This window comes from Ptychodera flava, chromosome 8 (genome assembly GCF_041260155.1).
Source record: "Ptychodera flava strain L36383 chromosome 8, AS_Pfla_20210202, whole genome shotgun sequence".
Lineage (NCBI taxonomy): Eukaryota > Metazoa > Hemichordata > Enteropneusta > Ptychoderidae > Ptychodera > Ptychodera flava.
In genome coordinates, this window is record NC_091935.1 from 38,266,560 (window position 1) to 38,293,910 (window position 27,351).

Here is a 27,351-nt window from a genome sequence, read left to right on the forward strand (position 1 = left end):
TCTGCATTACATAATAAGATAATGAAGAAAAGTTTTCAACCTGTAAAAACAGACAAAAGTGTTTGATATCTGAAGTATTTTATTGGGATTGCCGAAACACATTGTCTGTCTAAATGTTCCACGTGTTGATTCTACTAGCCTAGCCTAACCATTTGCAGCATAACGAATCAGTGTTTTGCTAAAGTCTAGGAAAATTGATTTATGGTTTTGGATCAATGATGATACTGCTGCTGTCTCGAATTATCATCGTTTTCCTATACAAAAGGCACAATCCTGAAAAATGACTTGGGGACCTCAGACTTAATCAGTAATAAAACTTTCTTGTAAATGCTTGCCTGTGCAAAGGCCTGACAATGTTTCAGATTTTGAGCCACCTGCTTCCATACGACATCTCCTATAATGCCTTTCTGAGCGCCTCCACATGTTCCAATAATCTGTTTTCCACATCATAAAGAATTACATCGGTAAATATGGTCCTTATCATTAATGTAAGACTTATTTCCCACCTATCAAACAACAGGTTCTGTTTTGCTTTTGTTACGTTATCTCCAAAAACTCTGTTGCCATTTGTACATATTACTACGCGTTTGAAGGTAACAGTCACTTCTTCAATATACTGGGTTAGTATGTCTCCATTCTTCTGGTTTTCGTTGCTTAGCTTATGTTCGTCGTGCTTTGCTAAATCGAAACCCAACATCATCTTCATCCTCGCCGATGACCTTGGCTGGAACGATGTCGGATACCACGATTCCGTCATTCAAACACCGAATATAGACCGATTGGCCGCCGAAGGAGTCAAGCTCGAAAACTATTACGTCACGCCGATCTGTACGCCGACAAGATCTGTGCTTATGACCGGTAGATACCAGGTAAATAATTTTGTTATCACTTTTGTGTTTCAAGCAAAGAACAGCTTCCATCTCAAGTTTTGCTTTTTTTGCACCAACTTGTATATTCAAGCTTTTGCTATACATTTGGTTGCATTTAGTGGCCATCGATCGGTACGCTAGAGAAAATTCCTTACCGCTCCCCATGACATAGGTGATGATGAAAGTGCCAGAATCGTTATATGGGGGGGGGGGGGTGAGGAGGCAGAAGTGGCTTTCGACATGATGTCTACGTGTGGTTTTTTTCACCGATATATTCCAGCAATCTCTCGTTTCCCCCTCACAAGCCCCACCTTTTGCTATGTTATTTATCCTGCTCATTGCAGTCTACGACATGTCCCTACTTTCTAAACCCTTTAGAATTTCTAGTGGAATGTTCGAGGATAATTACCAGTTGTAAAGCAACACTGACCATATACGTGCTGTTAATATTGAACGCATGAGGATCCATGCCGCCAACACGAAAATCCTTTTAATGGCAACAACCAGCATTTATCTTGTTTACCTTTACGGACTGTCTTATTCCGTCTGTCTTATCTTTCTCGTAGCCTGTTTTGCTTTGTTTTGTTCTAAGAATATTAATAATCTCCTTCCTACAGCAATTTTTAAAATAACATTTCAAAACTCATGCCATTACGCTATGTCAGGAAATGTTGAAGGCGTACACTTTCTTTTAAATTACTCAATCAACCAATTTATTTATTTAGTCATTCGTTTATTTATAAGTGCAAAAGGCCTTCAACTGGAACAAGTCTGCCAAAATGTCATAAGTACCGTTGGAACTTAAAAAATGACTTTTGAGGAGAGCGCAAAATCGAAAGCGCAAAATTCGTTACAGAGATCTTATGTTTGAATCAGTCTTAATATGCAATAAACTACCTAGTATGTCTAAAAAAAGTATGTCTAAAATGGCTTACAAAGCGCGCCATTACCGACGTACGATATCTTGTATAGCGGCATTTGTAGTAATTTTTATTATGTCGTTAAGCAGTAAATCTCTACGCCTCATTTTGGGCTATTTCATTCACTATGGAATCTCCATAATATCATACACTTTAAATTTCGATAACAATCGTATAGCGTATTTAACGGCAGAACACGTCTTTGGTTTTATTCTTTCATTTGTAAATTTATGAAGTGTTTGATAGAAACTGCATTGGTCTTCAAATGTTTAATTGACATTTTCTCGCTAGCTCTAGTGTCTCCTGCATAGTTGAAACGACCCTGCATAAGGAATTATATGCATCACATTTACTGCAACAGGTTGGTTTTTATTGCTGATAACAGCGTCCACGTCATTCACAGGGATATGAAAAGGGACGGTGGCTGTAACTTTTAATAATATTTTCGTCAAAAGACGACAAAAATACTGGAAAATACATAAAAGATTACATCACTCTAATGGCGCTCTAGCAATGCTCTCGACGCATGACATTGCTGCAGTTATTATTACTAAATGTGATTGACGAAAACACTCAACCCCCATATTCCCACCACAGACTAAAATTACCAAAAACGTCACCATCAATATAACAACTATGGAATCATGTATCTGTGTATAGTTCGCGCCTCGAAAGTGAAAGACTTTAAACTTCTGCTCTTACTTTCCTAAATTAAACTTTCAATCAATTCGATATTTAAAAAAAGGGGTCACCACCTTGCAAATTTCGGTACTAGAGAAACAAATAACCAAACATTTACCGATATTTGATATTCAAAATGGCCGCCATAAATGTGTTAACTCTATGGATAAAAATAAAATTTTCTAAAAAAGAGGAGGAAAACTTTTCTTACAATGAAATATGACATTAAACTGGTCCAAAACTCATTTCCATTCAAGGTAATATATTACCAGGTCCATGGGACAATTGTGATTTACAAATTTAAGTAGGACCATCCTGAACCACTGAAACGAAAGTTTAAAGTGAACCCGGTAGACCAGAAGAGAATTGTATGTACAAATTTGAGAATCCAAATCTGTTCCAGATTCACATTTTACCGTAATAGTCTAGTCGGAAGGTAGGGTTCCCATGCACCCCATGGATGTATTTTTTTAACCTACATTTTGTAATCCTTAGGGTCTATATTTAATGAATTTTGATGTTCCCAAAATCAAATCGTGTCCCATGGGGTTCATTTGGCGCCATCTTTGCCGCCATCTTGCCGCCATCTGGGATTTCAACAATGGGGTAGGGGTCACGTATCTACCGCTCGACGGAAACAGAAACAAGAAAATACTATAAACGTTACATTTTTAGAAAGCCAAGATCATGGCCTTTTCATTGATATATAACTTAATAGGGATTAATTAATATTCGAACGTCGATTAGACTTTATATCGGTCATTGGCCGTAAATCGTAAAATTTGCTAAATTTCACACCCAATAATTAAGTTCCCGTTCCTCCAAACAATTTTTCATAAGGTATTTGTATATTTTTTGGAAGAACTTAGTGCAATAAACAAGAAAAACAAGATTAAAAGTATGTGTCTTGAGATTTAGTGGGTGCATGAGCTTGTTTTCTTATTACGCGGTATGCCACATATCCGTGTGTAATATAAGGGGTAGGGGTAATGTTTCCCTTTCTGTTTCGAATCATGAATGATGAAACCATAAAAATGTTACATTTTTTGAAAGTGCTGCATCAGACCTTTCTAAAAATATATAGATTTATGGGGAAAAATTGCATATTTAAAAGTTACAAAGCTTAAACCTTTCGGTTTGTGTCGATTTCAAGTGATTTTTTAAGAACGAAATTACAACATATGGGGTAGGGGTAATGATTCCCTTTCTGCCTCGAACCATGAATTACGAAACCATATAAATGTTACACTGTTTAAAAGGTCTGAAATTAGCCTTTCCAAACATGTATAGTTTTATTGGAAAAAGACCATATTTTAAAGTTACAAAGCTTATGCCTTTCAGCTTGTGTCAATTTTAAGTGATTTTTTAAGAACGAAATTACAACATATGGGGTAGGGGTAATGTTTACCTTTCTCCCTCGAACCATGAATTATGAAACCATATAAATGTTATACCGTTTGAAAGCTCTGAAGTTGGCCTTTCCAAACATGTATAGTTTTATTGGGAAAAGTCCATATTGTAAAGTTACAAAGCTTAAAACTTTCAGTTTGTGTCAATTTTAAGTCATTTTAGGAACGAAATTACAACATATAGGGTAGGGGTAATGTTTCCCTTTCTGCCTTGAACCATGAATTATGAAACCATATAAATGTTATACCGTTTGAAAGCTCTGAAATGGGCCTTTTCAAACATGTATAGTCTTATTGGGAAAAGTCCATATTTTAAAGTTACATAGCTTATGCCTTTCAGTTTGTGTCAATTTTAAGTGATTTTTTAAACAAAATTATAATATAAGGGGTAGGGGTAATGTTTCCCGTTTTGCCTTGAACCATGAATTATGAAACCATATAAATGTTATACTGTTTGAAAGCTCTGAAGTTGGCCTTTCCAAACATGTATAGTTTCATTGGGGAAAGTTGCATATTTGAAAGTTACAAAGCTTAAGCCGTTCAGTTTGTGTCAATTTTAAGTGATTTTTTGAACAATATGCACAAAACAGTTAGTCCGTTGGCCAGGTATCGAAATCATCCCCTCTAAGGCATTTTACCCACTATGATTTTCTGTTAGCTAGTATTCTCAGCTGTCATAATCTGCTTATTTTCCATTTAACTGATGGTGTGTGAGAGTGTAACGACTTGTTTGTGAAGGGCTGTCACGCCCTCAGTAGTAAAATAGGAATGGGTTAGGGGTAACATATTTACCGTTAGTCGGAAACAAAAACAAAAAAGTACCATAAACAATACATTCTTAGAAAGCCCAGATAATCCCCTTACCATTGGTATAAAACTAAATGGGGATAAGTCGATATTCAAACATCGATTAGATTTTATATCGGACATGAAATGTAAATTGTAAAATTTGCTTAATTTCAAACCCAATAATTAAGTTCACGTTCCTCCAAACAATTTTTACAAGGTATTTATATATTATCATTTGAAAGAACTTAATGCAATAGAGAAGTAAAAAACATTAAAAGAGTGTATCTTCTTGAGACTTATGGGGTGCGTCGATTGTTTACCTAATATATGGTATGCCGTACATCCCTCTATAATATACATTTAAGGGATAGGGGTATGGGTAATGTTTCCTCTCCTACCAAACGCAGCGAATAAGGAAGCCACATAAATATCATATCTCTGAAACACTAACGCAGTTGTTTTTCCAACAAGATATGCCTTGATGGGGTAAACTCAAAAATTATGCAGTGACAATGCCTAAACTCAAAAGTTTGTGTTACTTAACTGACATTTACTTGTTAAAAGGAACATAGAAAAATACTCTTTAGGCATTAAATAGCACTAAAAAGCTAAAATGGTGGTTAATAAAAGACGTTTACTCATTTCAATAACTCAAATTAGGGAAAGAAAGTTAACAGCTATAATATGTCAAAAATATATATTCCAAACCCACAAACACTAAATTGGATGTCATAGTCGTCATGCAAAGTTGATATGACAGCAGCAATAATCAATCCCTTTTCTTTAATTGTATCGCGAGAGATATATAAGCAATAAAGCACCACTTTGAAAGGATACACACGGTTTCGACCGGTAATAACATATACGCACGAACTTCAGTCGTGTGTATAAGGAGTGAAATGGTCAAAACCGAGCTCGAGTGGTGTACCCAACTTATAGGGGTTGTTTATCGCTATATTATATCAGTATATTGAAACTTGTGATGAAAATACAAACAATGTGAAACAAACCCACTTTGGAGATAGGAATGGCCAACTTTACAGTATATCGTAAATACATGCACAGTCACGTGACCGTCTGGGCAAATCAGAGCTCACTATTAATAGTGTTACTTTTAATACCACACGGGAACACGAGAGAATCTTTTATCGCTGAAAACCAATCACCATTAATCCACAATATAGGCACAATATAGCTCCATAATAAGATAAGATGGATCGACAACACTTTACCTTCCTTTAATACCAGAAAACAAGAGATCATAACCAATTTTTCGAAATTATTTTACAACGCAGAACACTATATACTCCCTATGAGGATTACATTTTCGACTGGGTACTAAAATTCAATAGCAAAATAATTCTGGAACTAAAACCCGAAAAGCCAAATGTCACAGAACGCATTCAAATTACGCAACTAAATAGTAAACAGAGGGCGAACAAACACTCTCTACACCAAGCAATAAGAAGGCGAAAAAAACCTCAGAAAATGACTAAAAAGGCTTATATTCCCATTGACACCTCAATGTTTAAAATGCCTTTTGAGTGAATCTATCATTAGTTTCTTATCATGGATGACATTTAACCAATGTTAGACCCTGACGTCTTTGAAGCAAAGACCCTAAAAACGGACGTTTTAGGGTCAATGCTTGAAGATACCATTCCCACCAGCATGATCGAATCAGAGAGACTAGATTGATCTAACGTTCGAGCTAGATCAGCCACCATCAGCTGAGAAAAAATAAGTCAACATAATCATCAGAGTCAAGCGAGGTAGACAACGGCTTCACACATTATACTCCACAGAGAGGACATTCTTACACAATTCACAAAAAGCGTTCAAAAGCTTCGTTAAAGGCATTGTTCGCGATCCCAGGGAGGGGCATGGCTGGTGGTGTGGCAAATGCAAAATGTTAGTCATGCTGAATCAAGGTGTAATCAAGTAATAGCTTATTTATAGATTGGGAAAATCCTAATCCTGATAGTAATGATGGAATATAAACTTTGTGAAAAGTTGAGAAAATTTGCCACTTCTTTGATTTGTATGTTTTACATTCCTGTTGTACTAGCCTGTACTATACATGAACAGTCATACACCCGGCAAGTATTCTGTGCTGTTCTTTTATAGTTAGGTCCCCGCAATCCGAGATAAGTCTTTCTATAGTGTCACCATTCTCTTCGATAACTGTTATCTACTCCAATAAATTCCCATTTAACTCATTTGTATGATTACAGGGAAGCCTAAGCCTATCTCTTACAATCTAAGATTTGAGATATTTGACAACAATATGTATGCAATTTTCATATTTTTCATAGGCCTAAATAACACACAGAAGAAAGTCTTACTCAATGTTTTGTCCAATTGAAAGTCAAATTTTCACCGAAACAAGTAGAGGTGGCCATCTGTAAGCCAAACGAGAATTAATATTAGCAAAGATGGATATTAATTGAGCCTTTCCCATTTCCGATCCCAGTTACTCATACAACGGGGTATAAGCGAAAGCCAAGAGTATCGAATGTGTTGAAACCTAAGTGGCCCCTATTCAGTACCACGTAGCCTACAGGTACACCTTAAAGAATACTTACCAGGCCAAAATACCGAGTGTTGAATTCCTTCAAAAGTGGCAACACCTGGAAAGACACTGCGGCAACCAATTTATCACCCTGATCTCTAACTATTTACCTCTACACCCAATAAAGCACCGGGACTCAAGACAGTTGTACATCACAAACTTAAGAGAGCGATCGAAGACACTCGCTACACAGAACGCAGGATGGAAGGCTGTCAAAGACGATTCTTCAAATAGGCAAAAAAGAGGCTAAAAACAACACAAACATTCACAGCAACGACGACAGGTCGGGTTTTCTTCCTATACTACGTACAAAACCAAACCAAAGGGTCTTTCAAAGGCCACCGCACTTCCCTTAAAGCCCGGCTCGAAATGGACTGGGATCATGATTAGTGCCAAGTTTGGTTGGGCGTTTTGGGGCATGGCTCTGCATAATGAGTCTGTTGGTAACGGTTGCGATCGTTCGCATTATCTGCGGATCTGTTTGCTCTCAGATCACGCTCAGGCTCGGACTAATATAGATACGTACAGCCTTCGTTTCAAGGTTCGTTTCAGTCTTGCCATGGCAAATACTCAAAATAAAAAAGAAAGGAAAACTATCAACTTAATCAAACAAGAGTTTGCTTGAATGAATTTACCGAAGTTTCAGGCCATATCACGTTCGTTATGTGAATGATTCAGCTGCTGACCGCCATGTACATACGGAATATTGGCGCCATCTAAAGTCGAATAATTATCAAAAAAGTAAAAAGCTTATATCTGGGCTTTCTAAGAATGTATTGCTTATGGTACTTTTGTGTTTTTGTTTCCGACTAACGGTAAATATGTTACCCCTAACCCATTCCTATTTTACTACTGAGGGCGTGACAGCCCTTCACAAACAAGTCGTTACACTCTCACACACCATCAGTTAAATGGAAAATAAGCAGATTATGACAGCTGAGAATACTAGCTAACAGAAAATCATAGTGGGTAAAATGCCTTAGAGGGGATGATTTCGATACCTGGCCAACGGACTAACTGTTTTGTGCATATTGTTCAAAAAATCACTTAAAATTGACACAAACTGAAAGGCTTAAGCTTTGTAACTTTCAAATATGCAACTTTCCCCAATGAAACTATACATGTTTGGAAAGGCCAACTTCAGAGCTTTCAAACAGTATAACATTTATATGGTTTCATAATTCATGGTTCAAGGCAGAACGGGAAACATTACCCCTACCCCTTATATTATAATTTTGTTCAAAAAATCACTTAAAATTGACACAAACTGAAAGGCTTAAGCTTTGTAACTTTCAAATATGCAACTTTCCCCGATGAAACTATACATGTTTGAAAAGGCCCATTTCAGAGCTTTCAAACAGTATGACATTTATATGGTTTCATAATTCATGGTTCAAGGCAGAACGGGAAACATTACCCCTACCCCTTATATTATAATTTTGTTTAAAAAATCACTTAAAATTGACACAAACTGAAAGGTATAAGCTTTGTAACTTTAAAATATGCAACTTTCCCCGATGAAACTATACATGTTTGGAAAGGCCAACTTCAGAGCTTTCAAATAGTATAACATTTATATGGTTTCATAATTCATGGTTCAAGGCAGAACGGGAAACATTACCCCTACCCCTTATATTATAATTTTGTTTAAAAAATCACTTAAAATTGACACAAACTGAAAGGTATAAGCTTTGTAACTTTAAAATATGGACTTTTCTCAATAAGACTATACATGTTTGAAAAGGCCCATTTCAGAGCTTTCAAACGGTATAACATTTATATGGTTTCATAATTCATGGTTCAAGGCAGAACGGGAAACATTACCCCTACCCCTTATATTAAAATTTTGTTTAAAAAAATGACTTAAAATTGACACAAACTGAAAGGTTTAAGCTTTGTAACTTTACAATATGGACTTTTCCCAATAAAACTATACATGTTTGGAAAGGCCCATTTCAGAGCTTTCAAATAGTATAACATTTATATGGTTTCATAATTCATGGTTCGAGGCAGGAAGGGAAACATTACCCCTACCTCATATGTTGTAATTTCGTCCTTAAAAAATCACTTAAAATTGACACAAACTGAAAGGCATAAGCTTTGTAACTTTAAAATATGGATATTTCCCAATAAAACTATACATGTTTGGAAAGGCTAATTTCAGAGCTTTCAAACAGTATAACATTTTTATGGTTTTGTAATTCATGGTTCGAGGCAGAAAGGGAAACATTACCCCTACCCCATATGTTGTAATTTCGTTCTTAAAAAATCACTTAAAATCGACACAAACCGAAAGGTTTAAGCTTTGTAACTTTTAAATATGCAATTTTTCCCCATAAATCTATATATTTTTAGAAAGGTCTGATGCAGCACTTTCAAAAAATGTAACATTTTTATGGTTTCATCATTCATGATTCGAAACAGAAAGGGAAACATTACCCCTACCCCTTATGTTACACACGGATATGTGGCATACCGCGTAATAAGAAAACAAGCTCATGCACCCACTAAATCTCAAGACACATACTTTTAATCTTGTTTTTCTTGTTTATTGCACTAAGTTCTTTCAAAAAATATATAAATACCTTATGAAAAATTGTTTGGAGGAACGGGAACTTAATTATTGGGTGTGAAATTTAGCAAATTTTACGATTTACGGCCAATGACCGATATAAAGTCTAATCGACGTTCGAATATTAATTAATCCCTATTAAGTTATATATCAATGAAAAGGCCATGATCTTGGCTTTCTAAAAATGTAACGTTTATAGTATTTTATTGTTTCTGTTTCCGTCGAGCGGTAGATACGTGACCCCTACCCCATCGTTGAAATCCAAGATGGCGGCCAAGATGGCGGCAAAGATGGCGCCAAATGAACCCCATGGGACACGATTTGATTTTGGGAACATCAAAATTCATTAAATATAGACCCTAAGGATTACAAAAATGTAGGTTAAAAAATACATCCATGGGGTGCATGGGAACCCTACCTTCCGACCCGACTATAAGGCTCAACTGTTAAATCAAGGTACTCAACGAAGATTAACCGTGATGTCATTTCAACATTTATTTAATTTATTACAAGACGATGAAATCTGCTGCTTCGTTTCATTGTGATTATTTTCACCCAACAAAGAGAATTCTTGTTTGGGAAGATTGGAATGATCCAGGATAGATTATATTGCACACAAGTTGAAACTGACCTTGTAAGAGGACGTACTGTATTCAACGAGTTTTCCGCACGAGTTGGCACGTCTCTCTCTGACAGTCACTTGCTACAGGTAACATGTCCAGTTGAAAAGTGTCACGTACCATAAAATCATAAAACTCTCGTTTAAATTAAATTAAATGTCCAAATGAAATTGTTCTAGGTTCTTTGTTTTGCAAATTGAGTATTTATTCTTTAGGGCTTGAAATGAATAGAATATTGCCGGGTCGAATCATGTCAAAATTTCATGAACAACAAACTGCCATTTTGTTTGTCAGTAATAATATTCTCAGAGCGCTAATTCAATTTACCTCGGTGTGATTTGAATGGGCGTTTTGGAAGTCGATTTTCCAGAAAATACGAAAGTGGGTAACAGACATAGGCCCTAGAGTTTTCTCTAAGGTAGGTCTATGGTAACAACAAACAGAATAAACCGTTGATATAAACGTGTGCACAGAGCGACAGCAACACTCACAGCAAAGCTATATACCGTGTTTTTTTTTTAGCAAAGAGCATAAGTTTTTGCTATCATAGCATTTGAAAAATGACTAAAGTGGTCACATGAAAATAGAGTTCAGATACTCAGCTATCCTGAAATGTATGGTTTAGTGGAGACCCGGAGTGTTGTATTTGACTAGAAATATGACCATTACATGATTATTTTATCTCTAATGACATGCATCGCCATGCATAACAACGAAGCAAAATTTACGGGGAAAATTCAATGTAAAGATTTATTGTAATATTGTAAATTGTAATTTATTTAATACACCCAAATGTTCTCGTCAGTTTCACCTAGGTATGCAACATCACGTGCTCTTTGCCCAAGAACCGCGATGTCTGCCGCTGGATGAGGTCACCCTTCCACAGAAATTAAAAGAGAGTGGCTACGCCACTCACATGGTTGGCAAATGGCATCTTGGTTTTTGCAAGTGGGACTGCGTGCCGAATCACCGAGGATTCGATACTTTCTTCGGTAAGTCTTCAAGACTGTCTGTTACGTCGATGCTAATTTCAAACAGAATAGGTAGACCCTCATAGACATGCATAAGTTGAGAAGAAACGTCGTTTTATCAATGCATCTGGTCCCCTTATCATCTAACACTTCATTAGATATGAAAATATTGTTTATCGCTTTTAAGGATTTTACCTGGCCGGCGGTGATTACTTTACCCACACTAGACAGTGCCATGGTCACAAATTTGCGGCTTGGGACCTCAGAGATAACAACGAACCCGTGGGACCGAAATATGAAAACCAGTATTCAACAATGTTGTATGCCCAGAAAGCCCAGGAAGTCATTCGCAGACATAATTCTGATAGGGTGAGTATATTTTCTGAAAATTTAAGGTGTTATGAGTTGTGACGTTGGTCACCTCTATATGTCAGTTTCGTAGAGGTTGACATTCTCAGCTGGGACAGTTTTCTGAAAGGCAACCCTCGCCTTGATTTTGATCACGTGTTTTTAAAACTGTCGTTGAAACACAGCATTAAATTCAGTAATGTAGAAGGGCAAACACTTGATGACTATGACTATGTTGAGAGTCTTGCCGATGTTATCGATGCTCGTGATATTCTAGCTACCTAAAGGATGGAAAAGGCTATTGTTGTTTTTCTCAAAAAGACTCAACAGGTGACACAGGTTTGTACTGAAGTTGTGCATGTCGGAGAGTTGTTTTTTCAACCAACTCTGATGATTCAACCCTCTACGAAAGTAATTATTTCAAATTTTTCTGTCTTTCATTCCCAATTCGTAAATTGCCAGAGAATTAATGGGGTATAGCCAAATACTTGGCAATATTTTCCGTTATATTTCACTTGGTTGTCGTAGACCAGATCTCAAACATGTTAAATCCTTTCGCAGACAGGTGTACGTTTATTTGAAACCAGCGTTCAGAAACGTCAATGGTGTCCTTCGTATTCACTATGAAGGGAAATACTATCCTGTTTATATTTCAACTAATGGCCTTCGATGCTTTCTTAGTAACGGTATAAATTGTCCGCATAAATTGTCCTAAAAGCCGTGCTTCTGAGAAGTCTAAATCGTCAGATAACGCTGAACAAGAGGATGAGCAAGGCGGACTTGAAAATGAAGGATCACCTTCACAACCTGACGTTTCCGATTAGGAACAATCAATGTTGTTTATCTTCGCTTTATCCAAATAGAAATAAAACACAAAAATGCTTGTTGGGCACTGAATACTTCTTTATCAGATGATGATACTTATAAAAAACCTTATCAATGATATTTGGCGGGATTTAGCAATGAAAAAATCAGAATTCCACTCATTACAAGAGTGGTGGGATTCTGGGAAATTTCAAATTAAACTTTTGTCACAACAGTATAGCATTGTTCGTCGACTGAATAAACTGAAACTCAAACAAAAACCTCAAAACGATCTTCTCAATTTGAAAACATGTTCTCGTCCGGGAAAAATGAATTCTTCAGAATATGTGCAGAGAAAGAAACAGCTTGATGATTTCTTCAGAAGAGAAACCAAATGTGCATGAATACGATCCATATTTCAATACGTTAACGAAAGTGATGAATCAACGCGTCACTTCTTTGATTTTGAGAGACGTAGAAGTGCAAAAAAAGTGATCTCTCATCTCAATCTTGCAGATGATGTCATTACCGAGGACCCTCGTATACTCGAGAAGAAATAAGCCCTGATACTAGTAGTCTGCAAAAAAATATTGACAGACGTTCCACAATTAAAGAATGACTTTAGACAAGCACTTGACTTTCCAAGTACTTTCAAAGAAATTTCTACGGCAGTTGGTACTTTGCAGAACCATAAGTTTCCTGCACTGTAAAGTTGAGTGTTTAAGGATAGAACACCAATTAAACGCCTTTTTGTAACACTTTTTGAACGCGTCTAGACGTTCAGAAATTTAACACTACTATACGTGTTCAACCAACGTTCAATTTTTTAACACACGTGTGCAGACTTTGAACGCTACGTGTTCATCAGACACTATATTGAACACCATGGTGTTCCATATCAGAACACTCGTTGCACATGAAATGTGTTCAAAAAATTGAACGCATTTACGCGTTCAAAGGGCTTTAACACTTTTTGAACGCATGGACGCCGTTCAACGATAAGTGTGTTAAAGGCTAGAACGCATGATGCGCGCTTGTTGAACACCTTTAATTTTGGGCGTTCAGGGGGTGTTCAAGCCTGGAAATAACATTACAGACCACTGATATTCAGTAAAATTATTTTATTCTAAAAATACACAAAACATTTATAAGGTAAAATACAATAATTTACTGTAAAATGGGCAAATAAACATTGCTACTTTGTATGTAAAGTTTGTCAGAGGAAAATAGCAACGGTGTTAACACCCTCCTATCAAAAACATAAGCAATAAAAAATCCTCATAAACACTGTAGATCGTTTTAAAAAATATGAACAAAGTAATGACAACACTGGTTTTATTTAAATATTGTGGATTACGTTTTATGTTCATACTTGTTTAAAATGTACAAAACTCATCTGAAAAAGCTCGCAATTTGGCTTACTTATTGTGTTGAAAACACGTATATGTATGAAATGCATACTCCATTTTTGTAAGATGGCTTCTTAAAGACATTTCTTCTTGTATAGACAATTGTAAATTTTTAAGAAAAAAAGTTAGTCAAGGCTTCTCTAGTGCACATGGTATATAGTTGTCCACATTAAAGTAAACACAACATGTCAAGTTGTCAAAGTGTCACAGTAAGGCACAACATGCAAAAAGTGGGGAAAGAGGGTCCTTGGCATGGTAAAACCTATTTCTTTGTCCAACGAAGTCTTTCATAAACCAAAAGGTTTGTTTGTTTGTAATATCTTTAAATAAACCCTGAAATAAATCGGTGACATTTCAAAAATCTACTTCTCAGAAATTAAAAACATATTCATAAAGACCTTACAAATTCTGGTGTACCCTGCTATTAATTTTTATACAATTTTTATACCAAAATTGGTAAAAATCGCCCTTAAAATAAAAGAAAACGTAGATTCCATCTTAACGTGAATATATCACATTCTGATAATCCCTAATATCTTAAAAATATCTGAAATGTCTTTAATGTCTTAAAAATACAAAGTTGCAAATTTCTCCATAATTTGAACAATCTGAAAAAGGCTATCAGTAAAGATCTATGTCCTAAATATCAAAGCTGTTAAATTAGCAGTTTGAAGAAGATTTTTTAAAGATTTTTTGACCAAAAATGACAAAAAATGCCATGAAATATAAAAATTTGAATATTTCATCACAGTTAGCACAAATTTGACTAAGGTCATTATTAGGGACATGTTTACCAAATATTGAAGACGTCAGTAAAAGTGAAGAAGATTTTTACCAAAAAAATTAGCAAAACCAGCCTCAAAAACATAAATTTGCATATTTCATCATAATTTGAACATATCTGATTAGGGTTATCCCTGGGAACCTGTAATCCAAATATTAAAGGATTCGTACAGGCTGTTCTGAAGAAAAACCTTGTTATGTATAAATTTGAGTACAATGCTACACATCCATTTATTTAGCTGACAGCGAAGCTAAAAACCAGTTGCTAAGAACAAGAAACGCGTTGAGCTACAATACAAAATAATCTTAGGTTTGATAGCAGGCTGCGATCAACTAAATGTTACAGGGGCATAAGCTTTCAAAAACGTGAAGTCTCCTCCATCAGATACAAGGGGGAATGAAAAATTGAAGCAGAAAGTGACAGAAAATTCAGAGTGAAAATTTTAGAAAATTCAGTAATTCAGAGTGGACATTTTTACTCTGAATTTTCTGTCGTTTTCAGCTTTAATATTTCATTCCACCCTTGCATCTGATGAGGGAGACTGCACGTCTGTGAAAGCTTATTCTCCGGCAACATATAGTTGATAATAGCATACTACCAAAGCTTAGATTAATTAAGAACACAAATACAGAAACTTATCAAAATTCAGTTACTGACCCTTGAAAGTTTAAATCTACATTAGAGATGAATTGGGGTTCTCAAGCTTATTTCCAGACAGCTACCTCTTCTGTAACAACTCTTCGATTTTCAGTTAAGTCCATTTTTTACATCCTGAAAATAATGCAACAATAGGTAATATGGCGAGATGAGACTTTCTATGAAAGACAAGGGGCTGAGGGGAGCCTATTTTCAATACTGTTACAAAATATTTGCTTATTCTTGTCATCAACTGATTAAAATAAAAAAGCCAAACTCTCATATGTTGAAACAATACATTATATACTCTACGATCATGTTTAATTGATGTTTTACATGCGATTGTGTCTACTAAAAGACATGTGTTAGCTGTGATTACGCAGCGGTACTATGCAAGGCGTATCGATCGCGCTCGGGTCAAGGGTTATCGCTACAGTGTGTTGACCCGAGTGAGATCGATCGATAGGCCATGGCAAAAAGTACCACTGCGTATTCACAGCTAGTTGTTGGTATACCAGCCATGTGAAAGAAAAAAGGTTTCTTCACGTAGTTAAGCTATTTCATAGTACAATACAATTAATTTCAAAGGATAAAAATACAGATGCTTCAAAATCTAAAACCTTTTACTATTTTGGAGAGAAAACCTACCCTTTCTGGTCTTGTTTCCGCACGATTACGACTTCAGCGTGAGCTTACAAGAAAAATGTCGCAACTTCCGTTTTGATGCATCATGGGATAAGAAAAGGCACCAAACTTGAACACCAAGTGTTTAGAAGTAGAACGCCTCTTGCACGCCGATGTTAAAATTAAAACGTTCATGGTGGTTTTCTGATTGTCTTTTCAAATTTTCAAAATTTCAACCCGTAATAAACGTGTAAAATTATTGTTTATACTTCCGTTTTTAGAAAAAACATGCTTTCAGCAATTGTAGACCGGAAATATTTTTCACTTAGTGTGAAATTTGTCATCCCAAAATCCGTGTAGGTATGCCGGACAGCGAGGCAGTAGTAAAGTTAATATAGCCATTGTAAAGTAAAAAACACAAAAGATTGTTAACTGTTTCAGAGTATTGTAAAATTTCTGTGATGCTGAGTTTTTGAACACTTGAAGGAGATGGTTGTTAACACATCGTGTTCAGGTTTAGAACATCATTGTTATTAATATGAACACTAGTGTTAACAATATGAACACTAGCCTTTCAAATTTGAACACCGACATGTACATTTTGAACGCGTAAAGACGCGTCTAGCGTCCGCTATTTTTACAGTGTGGTATTGACGGAATTCCTCCCGAATTCAACAAATGTTTCTGGAATAACATCGGTACTGTTTATTCTGTTTTCTTGAACTCAGTGCAAACTGGACAGTTACCCCTATCCTGTCACATGATCACTTTGTTGCCTAAGAAGGGTGATAATGGTCTTCTGAAAACTGGATACCAGTCTCCCTTCTTTGTGCAGACTATAATTTTTTAACAAAAGCGCCCTCGCTCAGACTTAAGTTTGCTGTGAAGGATATTATTGGTGAAGATCAGACTTATTGTGTTCCAGAAAGATCAATATTTGATAATATTCATCTTATTCGCGATGTAATCCATTATGCCAATTAGCAACAAATACCACTAGCTATCGTTTCACTGGATCAGGAAAAAGCTTTTGATAGGATACATAACGATTATTTGTTTAATACTTTACAAGCATTTGAATTTGGTGAAAACTTTATCAATTGTATTACACTTATTTACAGCAACGCACAAAGTATTATCAAAGTTAATAATCATCTTATTGCACCGTTTTCATTTGATCGTAGCATTCGTCAAGGATATGCCTTGTCAGGACAGCTTTACACCATTTGCATTGAACCGTGATTACACAAGCTACCTACCAGTGGCGCTTTGCATGGATTCAATGTGCCATGCTCAGAATCACGGAAAGAAAAACCACTCAGTCTTGGTATGATGATGACATCAGCGTCCTTGTTACTCGCAATTGTAATTTTCAAGCATTGTGTTATTGGTTAGGCGTCTATCGAGGTGCTTCAAATACTAAAATCAACCTTCAAAAATATAAGGTCCCTGGGTTGGCAAGTGGCGCAATATAAAGATTCATCACTTGGCTTAGAATAATGAAGGTTTGAAAGTATTGGGTGAATATTTAGGTAATGAAGACAGCTACGCTATCAAGAACTAGGAAGGTTTGATTGAGTCAGTAGAAAGTACTCTTAAAAAAGTGGAAACCGTATGCCAGTGCTCTCTCCTATCAGGGTAGAACACTAATTGTTAACCAATTAGCTGCTTCCACGCTGTGACATAAATTTCTGTGTCTCACAACACCAAGGAGTTAGTTGATAATATTCAAGTTCGTTTTGTTAATTTCTTTTGGCAAAACAAACACTGGCTTCCTCATGAATTTCTTTATTTGCCACTCAGTGCGGGAGGCCGAGCTCTTGTTCATGCTCAAAGCAGAATTTATTCTTTCCGTACGATGCACATTCGCAAGCTTCTGTACGATGATTCCAACCTCTCTTTGAGACATTTTGCAACCTATCATCTCAAAAAAATGGTAATTATCATTATGGTGTTCAGTTGTTCTCTATTAATCTGCCATCAACTCTGACTATTGACAATAATATCCTTTCTTTTTACTCTCATTTAATGAAAAGTTGGATGTCACGTGATATTAAACGTTATGGAGATCCAAATTCTGTCGGATATTTTCATCAAGTTCAACAATGTCCATTTGTTTTTAGACATTTTATGGAAGGTGGCGTTGTAACTGTTGGCGATGTCATGAACACTGATGAAAATGAGCTTGAAATTTAGCAAGATGTCCCAATTTATTCAATTATAATTCTTGATAGAGTGAGTCATCTTATCTGGAATGCTATTCCACAAAAATGGAAACTTCAGTTTGTTCGGTCCTTTTTCAGAGATAATAGTGCTGACCCTGGAGATATAACTTCTCCCTAACAGCAATTTACCAGAGATTTATGTTAACACGTTTTGCAGGAACACTTGTATCATCTTTTCACTCAGAAATTATGTCCAAAACTGCATAGACAGACTGCCTACTCCATGGCATGATCTTTTATCAAAAGCAAATTACAGTTTACCGAGATCCCTTCAGCAGACGTGACAGTGGTGTACAGTGGATACCTACTCATGGATGCCTTGCAACTGGACATTATTTGTTTCTAAGCAACAAAAAGAGACAACGCTGACTGTCAACAATTTTTCATCCACTGATTGAATGTCAAGCACGGCAGTCTCTGCATTGGTATCTTTGTCGGTGGTTACAACAGTTGTTAGACAAGAACACTATCCCATTGAAATGGTATATTCTTGGAATGCCAAGAGGACCCAGAATCTTTCAATCCGCCTATCAACTGTGCAACTATCTTATTATCACAACAAAGCTTGGCATTATATATTGCCTGATCGATAAAAATCAGACCCAGTGACGCTGTTTAAGCAACGAGTGAGATACAGAATCTGTATAGACTACAAATACTACAGACTGCATGGACATTTACAATTATTAAAGACACGTGGTGTGTGGATAATGTCATTTGTGAACTGAATAGTGACGATGAACTTTGTCTGAAATTATAGTTGGCTTACTGATCAACAACGGATTGTGACTTGTCCAGAATGATTTTTATCACTGAACTGTTAGCATTTAGTTTTTTTGTTTGATGTTTTGACCTCATGCAAATTTTTTTGATGTAGTATAGTGTAAATAACCTGTATTTTTTGTACTATTAAACCTCTCTCTCTCTCTCTCTCTCTCTCTCTCTCTCTCTCTCTCTCTCTCCAGCCTCTCTTTCTGTATTTGTCTTTTCAAGCCGTCCACTCTCCGTTACAAGTTCCCGAACAATACTCAGACCTGTACGCAAACAAATTGGAGTCCGACGAGGAGCGAAGAATATACGCCGGTATGACGACATGTATGGACGAAGCCATCGGTAATGTTACTAGGACATTAAAGGAGACGGGACTTTGGAATAACAGCGTCATTGTCTTTTCCACGGGTAAGATAGAAAAGTGTCTTTTTTTAAAGAAGTGAAATAGAAGATATTCGACAGATATCAGACATTCATGACTGCGGATTTAGCGATGAGGCAGTGGACGTGTAAATACCGTGCATTTAAGAGAAGCATAGGATCAATGAGCTTTAACCAAAGTACAAAAGGCCAGTGGTATTTATTTATTTATTTCACTTTATTTTGGACTAAATCGGTCCATATAATTCTGATTTCACAGGTAGGAATAGTTTCTTAGAACATTACAAAAACATGTTTCTTTTGTATAATATTGTGTTGATAGAGCAAGACAAAATCAAAGGTACAGGGAATCGATTCACAATTTACAATATCGGAGATGAAATAAAGACGATCATGCACCAGCCTCACGATCATATTTTCACTTCTCGATAAGCGTGTCATAAAACCATACATTTGTTTTCTACGAAGTGCATCGAAGTTGTACAAATTATTGGTAACAAAAATTTCACTAGCACTACTCCGTTTGTCAAATCTTAGAAATATCCGAGCCGCGTTATTGTAGGCGACCTTCAACTTTCTTAGGGCACTGGCAATATGGTTGAACCAGAGGTGTGCCCCACACAATTGATGACAATAAATCTTAAATATCGTACATTTAACATCAAAAAACATGTGGAAAATTTCCTGAGATGCATGTTAGCTGAAACGTAGAACGATCTTTTCTATCGTTCAATGTCAGCATCGTCTCTGAAGTGAGTTGTTAATATATGACCAAGATACTTTTTGTTCTCTACGAAAACAATAAGATATACCGTGGGCAAACGAACAGTACTTGACTTGTCAGAAGTGACACAAAAACATTCAGTCTCTTTAGTATTAAAGGTAATGTCGTACATATCACCATAATTACTACATACATTTACAGGCTTCTGTGTCCCTTTGACACAAGGACTTATCAAACAAATATCGTCAGCATATATGAGGTGATTTATGAAGCAACCCCCTACATAACACCCTGGTAAAGAATTTGTAAGTCGTATACGTAACTGATAAACATGAACATTAAAGAGTTTTGGTGACAAAACTCCCCTTGTTTCACATCGTTAGAAACTGTGAAACCAGATGAAACACAGTTGTCCCAACTGTGTCCTATACCAGACAAGGAGAAATTTCACAATAAAGATCGGTACTTTACGATAAATCAACTTCTTTAAAAGTGACCAATGATTTACTCGATCAAATGCTTTAGATGCATCTAAGAAAGTTACAATGACATTACTTCCATATTACTTCCTTTAAAACGAAAAGACACATATCAGTTGAATGTCCTTTCTTGAAGCCAAACTGGAAAGGTGAAGTTTCTTGAAACGACTCAATTTTACTCAAAATAACAACTTCCATTATCTTAGAAGCAATGTTGGATTATCCTATCGGACGATAATTGTTTATACTACTTATATTACTATTCTTATCTTTGATAATCGGGACTAAAATAGTCTGTTTGGACATACACCGTGAACTAGCGTTGTTGTAAAGCACATACTAAGCAAAACTGACACTTTGGTACCTGCATAAATAAAATGTTTTGCTGAAAGCGAATCGGGACCAGCAGATTTACCCTTTTGTAATTTACCAATGGCACACTGAATATCATAAGGAGAAACAAGAATTGCATCATCAATAACGCAATCATCTATCATATCCAAAACAAACTTCTGATCCCTGTTGTTTGGCACATCATTAAAAAGATTAAATTAATGCTCCCGCCACTTTTTGGCGATGTTCGAATCACCACAGCAGCCCTTTACGCTGCTGGGCCTTGATAGAGTCTTAGCATTAATCTTGTTCACTGAACGCCAGAATTGGTGTTGATCACCACTATGAAAACTATTTCCAGCACTATCAGCAATGCTCTGACTTTTGTTACGTCGACACTCTCTCATAGTATACTTGAAACGGGCATGGGTTCGACGTTTAAAGTCAAACAAAGGTCTATGCTTGGGTTTTCCACAATTACGCCATAATTTAAAGGCATCACGTGCAATTGAATGAACATCTATTCATCTATTCATCCAACCAGGCACAATACGATTTCCATTGTTTTTAACGCCTGGTATCACCTGCATTGCGGCTGAGTACAGGCAATCAATGATGTTGTCGAAGAATTGAGAAACTCTATCAACATGTTATTTCCTTTTTCCCGTGCCGATCGGCACGGGTCTTTCGGTCCGCACGGCTTGGTTAGGTCAGCGTAACGCACCTTGAGGATACACTGAAGATACACCCTTGGCCAGTGAAGTTGATCGGCACATCATAACATACCATGTACTCAGGCGAAGGATAATATGATGCTAAGGGAGAACCATTTGACTTCTGGGGGAGGGGCTGGAGGAAATGCGCATGACAGCAAATTTTCCCCGCCACAGTGGCAGCATTCAGTTTTTCCCTATTGTCTATCCTGCATCAACTTTTACCAAATGTGGAAGCAATGCAAAGTTTTGTTGGTGATCACCAGATTTTTAATATGCGGTTCTTGAGTTAATTACATGTCAATGGTTAACAAAAGCACAATCTAAAATTCTTCATTTTTTTACTAAAAGTTGTGTAATGAATCCTGTCATGTGTTTTAAATTTTCTCTATACTGAGCAAGTTCATCGAAAACATGACTATTTAAATTGTGGTCATGATAACATCTATTGTAGCATAAACCATGAAATGTATTTGCCAGAACGTAGCATATAACAAAAAACCTTTTGTATTATGAGTTTTGAGCTAACATTTGGTGTATGTTTATATCACTAATACTGGCAAAAATACTTCCTCATGTATTTGAAAATGTTAGCGCCGTCGAAGGTGGCACACCTCCAGAGAATGAGAGAATGAATGAGTTAGATTTCTCAAATTTTATGACAACTGTTTTCTTTGGTCAGCTTTGATAATTTTTTTCTCAAGACATTACTGGATCAATTGTTTTTTTCTCCTTCACATGCCGACAATTGTTTTTTGTAAAAGTCCTCCAGCTCCCCTGCAATCAAATGGTTATAAACGGGCCCAGTTCTTTATTTTTCCATAGAGGTGTAGCCTTGGCTTTCGGCCACACATAAACGTTTTCTCTAAAGCACTGATTGAGCAGGATGTTGTACTCCCTATGTTATAAATGAAATGGCCTGAGTTGTAATCATTCGTGGTAAGAAAATTATCTAAGTTAAGTTATTAATAAGTAACCAACATAAAACCGATCATAAACTTATAAGATAACGCCGATGAATGACAAATTAGCTTTCACTTTACAACCCTACCATACGATACCTCTAAGTTTTTGTTTTTGAAGTTGGTATTAGAATATTTTCCGTACGGCTACTAGAATTATGATCACACATATGTGTTTATGTTCTGTCTGTTAACTGAACTTGAGTTATGTTTGATGACATTAGAACAATAAGAATCTGAAATAAACTGTCTTCTTAAATATGCAATACGAAATTACTGAGGAACAACGTCTTTTAAGCTTTTGATCTACACGTGTACCAGAATAAAATTTTTCTTGTTTTCGACATACGTTACATCTTTGTGTATCTTTAATATTACACGTCTACTTCTTGCAGATAACGGTGGCTCGACTAAGTATGGCGCAAGCAATTGGCCCCTTAGGGGCAGTAAGGGCTCCCTCTACGAAGGAGGTGTGAGAGGTCCGGGGTTCGTCACCAGTCCGTTATTGAGTCAAAGTGTCCGGGGAACAGCCACCAGAGAACTTTTGTATGTCGGTGATTGGTTGCCAACGTTCGTACACCTGGCAGGCGGCACAACTGAAGGCACAAAGCCATTGGATGGTGTTAACCAATGGGAAACGATCAGGTATCATCTAATGAAGATAGCTCTGGTGGCAGACGGTTTTACCGTCTATGGGCCTCCCACCAAAGCCGGTAACACCACACAGTCCGCAATCGCTTGCGATTAGATACGCGGCAATGACCAATGTTGTGTGATATGAAAATGCATACCGCACATCGGCCATAGTGTATCGAACCACAAGCCCCCCCCCCCCCCCCCCCCAATGGTTAGTTTCCACACATTGTGAAGTCCGTACTTCTGCAGGTACAATTTCATAGCCCGGTTCTAACGGCTCGGTCAATAGGTCGGCCTAGCCTGAGAGGGAGGGTCTCTGCCCGAAGAACCACCCTGGCCAGCGAAGTTGGAACACTTTTTTTGTAAAATTTCAGATTTAACTTCATCAGTCTCGGATATTTTCGATTAAATCATTGCTGCACAACCTGGCAATTAAGTAATCAAATTAATCACCTGATAAACTTTTCTTGCATACCGGAATGCCTAAATTCAACCCCTCATGGTGTTTTCTCTCCTTGCATTTTACAAGTCAGGGTACGAAGTCAGCCCGTAAGGAAATAGTGCACAACATTGATCCACTGCGAGATTTGAAAGGTCGGCCAATCGGTGAACCTTACACTGAGGACGTCCCCTTCGATGTGCGAGTAGCGGCGTCCATCAGGGTTGGACACTGGAAGCTTCTTACTGGTCAGAAAGGTAAGGAGTACATGTATAGGTAGAATCTGCTGTCAGTGTATAACTAGGGAAACAAACTATCGCAAAATGAACGGGAGAGTACTCCTCACGGACCGGACACTTATTTGGACTCTCCAGTTTACAATACCTTTTTGGTATATTGCTTAGTACTGAGCATTGAAGTTTTGTCACGGTCGTCTTGCAAAATAGAAAATGTGGTTTAAAGTCGCACTACAACGAATATTTTCGTACTCAGTCATAACGTGAATTATGTACTCGGACAACAACTGTGCATGAAACTAGTCGTAGTAACCGATTTTTATTGGCATTATCTCTAGTCATTTTATTCGATTCAGGTAGCAATAAATGGACCACTCCATCTGACAAAGGTTACAAACAGGAAGAATCTGAAAATAGAATCGTTGTTCTGTACAACATCATGGCTGACCCGGAGGAACGGCACGACCTTTCAACCTGTCGACCAGATATTGTGAATAGACTGCTCACTAGACTCAGCTTTCACAACAAAATGGTGGTGTTGCCAGAGGAAGTGTTTCCCAACCTCCACCAGGCGGATCCCTTGAATTTCAACATGTCGTGGACACCGTGGCTGTAATATGTAGCAAGCAGAGGCACTTTGAACTCGCCACAGCGCTACTGCCTTGTAGATAGATTTAAGTCGATAGAAGGATTTTAGTGAGCCTTATGAGTAAAAGCGCCTCGGGACAGATATTCCCGAGTATTCCCGGAAAGGGGGAGGGTATTCCGACTCTCAAATCTTTACAACTCTTTTCAGATGTACCTCTTGTGACGGCTCATTTCGAAGCTTTTAGAATAAAAAAATAGTCTTTCGAAAATTCAAACTTTTATTCGCCCATAGAAATAACACAGGAATGGCGGCCATCATGAATTTCAAATATCAGTAAATGTTAGGAAATTTGTTTCTATAGTACCACACTAGGCACGGTGACCCCTGATTTTCATTCTTGATTTGGTAAGGGAATGGTATGTTTCAAGGAGGAAAGTTTGAGCAAAAGTTTAAAATCTTTCACTTTCAAGGCGTACGTACTGCTTTACAGACAAGGTACATGTGTGTGTGTGTTCGTTTGTTTTTTATGTAAATTCACTCTTTCCACATCACTATACTGGTATAAAATGCTCCATTGGGTCTTGGTCGGATCTTTACTACTAGTGTCTCGACAAAGTGGAACGATTAACTTGCTGTTTATATTTGCCCCTGAACTTCAGTTACTACAAATCACTTATATTTCAATCATGTGAATTAAAATATTGATACATTTATATTGTCTATACAACCGAATGCATCCAAAAAGGTCGCGATCCTGGTCCATTGACATTCACGAGGAGAAGCTAACGACCCAAGTCTGTCGCTGAATTTTTTGAACAGTTTAGTGACCTCACAAACACCAGTTTGACAAAAGTTTACGTGTTTGATATCTAAATTATTTTATAGGGATTGTCAGAACACATTGTCTGTCTAAATGTTCCATGTGTTGATTCTATTAGCCTAACAATGGGCAGCATAATGAACCAGTGTTTTGCTAAAGTCTAGGAAAATTGGTTTATGGTTTTGGATCTATGATGATACTTCTGCTGTCGTGTTATATCATTGCTTTCCTATACAAAAGGCAAAGTCCTGCAAAATGAATCGGGGACCTCAGACTTAATCAGTAATACAACTTGCTTGTAAATGCTTACCTGTGCTAAGGCCTGACGACAGTCTGGTTAATAAATCTGAGCGCCAAAATCTGTGTCAAAGGGCTGTCGATCACAAAATTGACGACTGCAAAACTGCAAAACATAATTTTGTCGCTACTTTATGGATACGCATGCAACGTCCATCACAAGTTTAACAGAGATTCTTTAATATAAATATTTTTAGCAGTACGCTGCTTTCCTAGAGACAGTCTGTGAATTTGTTTATATTTGGTAATAATCAAGGCTGTTCCACCTGTATCTTTTAGAGATTATGAATTATATTTGCCACCAATTTATTGTACATGGATCTAGCTTCAAGAATATCATGGTGAGGACTTTCACATTGCCTGTAATTTACGAAAGCCTTTACGTGAAAGAGCAAATTTGCTATTCAGAAAGTATAACCATTGTCGTTACATGTTGAAACAGCCTTTGTTACACTTTTTGTAACGACACTTTGGTTCAAAACTATTTTGAGATTTCGATGTTCAGTACTTTGGCAGCTTACAAGTGTAAGTTGACTTATTTGCCGCCTGCTGCTTTCCTCATTGTTAGTAATTTGCCGAAAATAACGTCAACAGTTCCTCATTTTGAAAGAGGAGGTAAGGAAGACATTCTGTTACTCAAGCCTTTTTTGGAAACAACATCATCGGTGACAGATAGATAGATATACAGAAAAACGGACAGGTAGATAGACAGACAAACATACAAGCGGGCAGACAGACAGGCACCCAGACCGACAAATTTATGGTAGTGGCACGGTTACATTTTAAACACACCGAAATTCATTTTACCGCATTGTTTGCATGAAACCGTTGCATTGTAATCCGAACCCCCTTTATCGAATAAATTAAATCTGAAATAAGCTTACTAGGATGAATATTGAATAAATAAATCCAGTGGGCTCTCCAACATATTCTTATTAATTGTGCATTACTCTGGTAATGACTAAGGTATCATGTATTTGAGATTGTATTAGTTCTTCTGATACAGACATTTCGTAAATGTACTCGGTAACATAGTGAGTGCGCATGCCTAATGGTAGACTTGGTTCAAGTCGGTGAATTTAAAAAAAATAAAATCAATGATAATAGTTTCTCTTGTGTCTCTCCTATTTCGTACAAACCTATCCGGAATTTGGCAGCCCAGGCCTGGTTTTCCCAGCGATTGACTGCGTCACCTTTGAGTCTGCGAAGTAGTGAGTTAGTTTCTGCCGGATTCACCGGGTAAAACTCACCTGTATAGCGTTCACCCCACTCATCGCGTCCACTCAACTCATCGCGTTCACTTCACTCACGCGTTTCACATAAAAACAAAATACAAATCATCGCGCTCACTCCACTCAAACATTCCAAAATCACAGACTTGTACCAAGTCTAGCCTAATGGGTACACCTCAAGTATTATTAAAATGGGCCATAAGTCTTGAGACTTCTACCTTCAAACATCCGCCTCTCTCAGCGACATCTGTACGTTGTTAACTTTTCTATTAACTATTCTAATATGGATGTGTGAATGTTCTTCAAAAGTTCGGAATTGACTCATCGTCGTAAACCATGTGCCTCTTTACGGCAACAGCTTAGCGCTACCCGTTTTTTGCGTAGTCAGCGAGCGGAGATTATGCTCTGGCTCGCGAGAATGGAATTGACTCTACTGAAAGTATTTTAGCGCAGTTCCGTAAGTAGCACCATCAGGTATCCTGTCCCTGGGGATCAACCTTCGCTCA

At 37.1% G+C, this 27,351-nt stretch overlaps 1 protein-coding gene across 1 annotated transcript; it reads left to right on the forward strand.

Annotated features, from left to right (window-relative positions):
* Positions 1 to 516: 516 nt before the first annotated feature.
* Positions 517 to 26,486, forward strand: LOC139139272 (arylsulfatase B-like). Its single transcript, XM_070708120.1, has 7 exons — positions 517 to 869; positions 11,238 to 11,424; positions 11,591 to 11,772; positions 19,199 to 19,412; positions 22,992 to 23,241; positions 23,762 to 23,928; positions 24,264 to 26,486. Exons 1-7 carry the CDS (start codon positions 627 to 629, stop codon positions 24,521 to 24,523), a joined length of 1,503 nt encoding a protein of 500 aa, XP_070564221.1. The 5' UTR covers positions 517 to 626; the 3' UTR covers positions 24,524 to 26,486.
* The last annotated feature ends 865 nt before the right edge of the window (positions 26,487 to 27,351 follow it).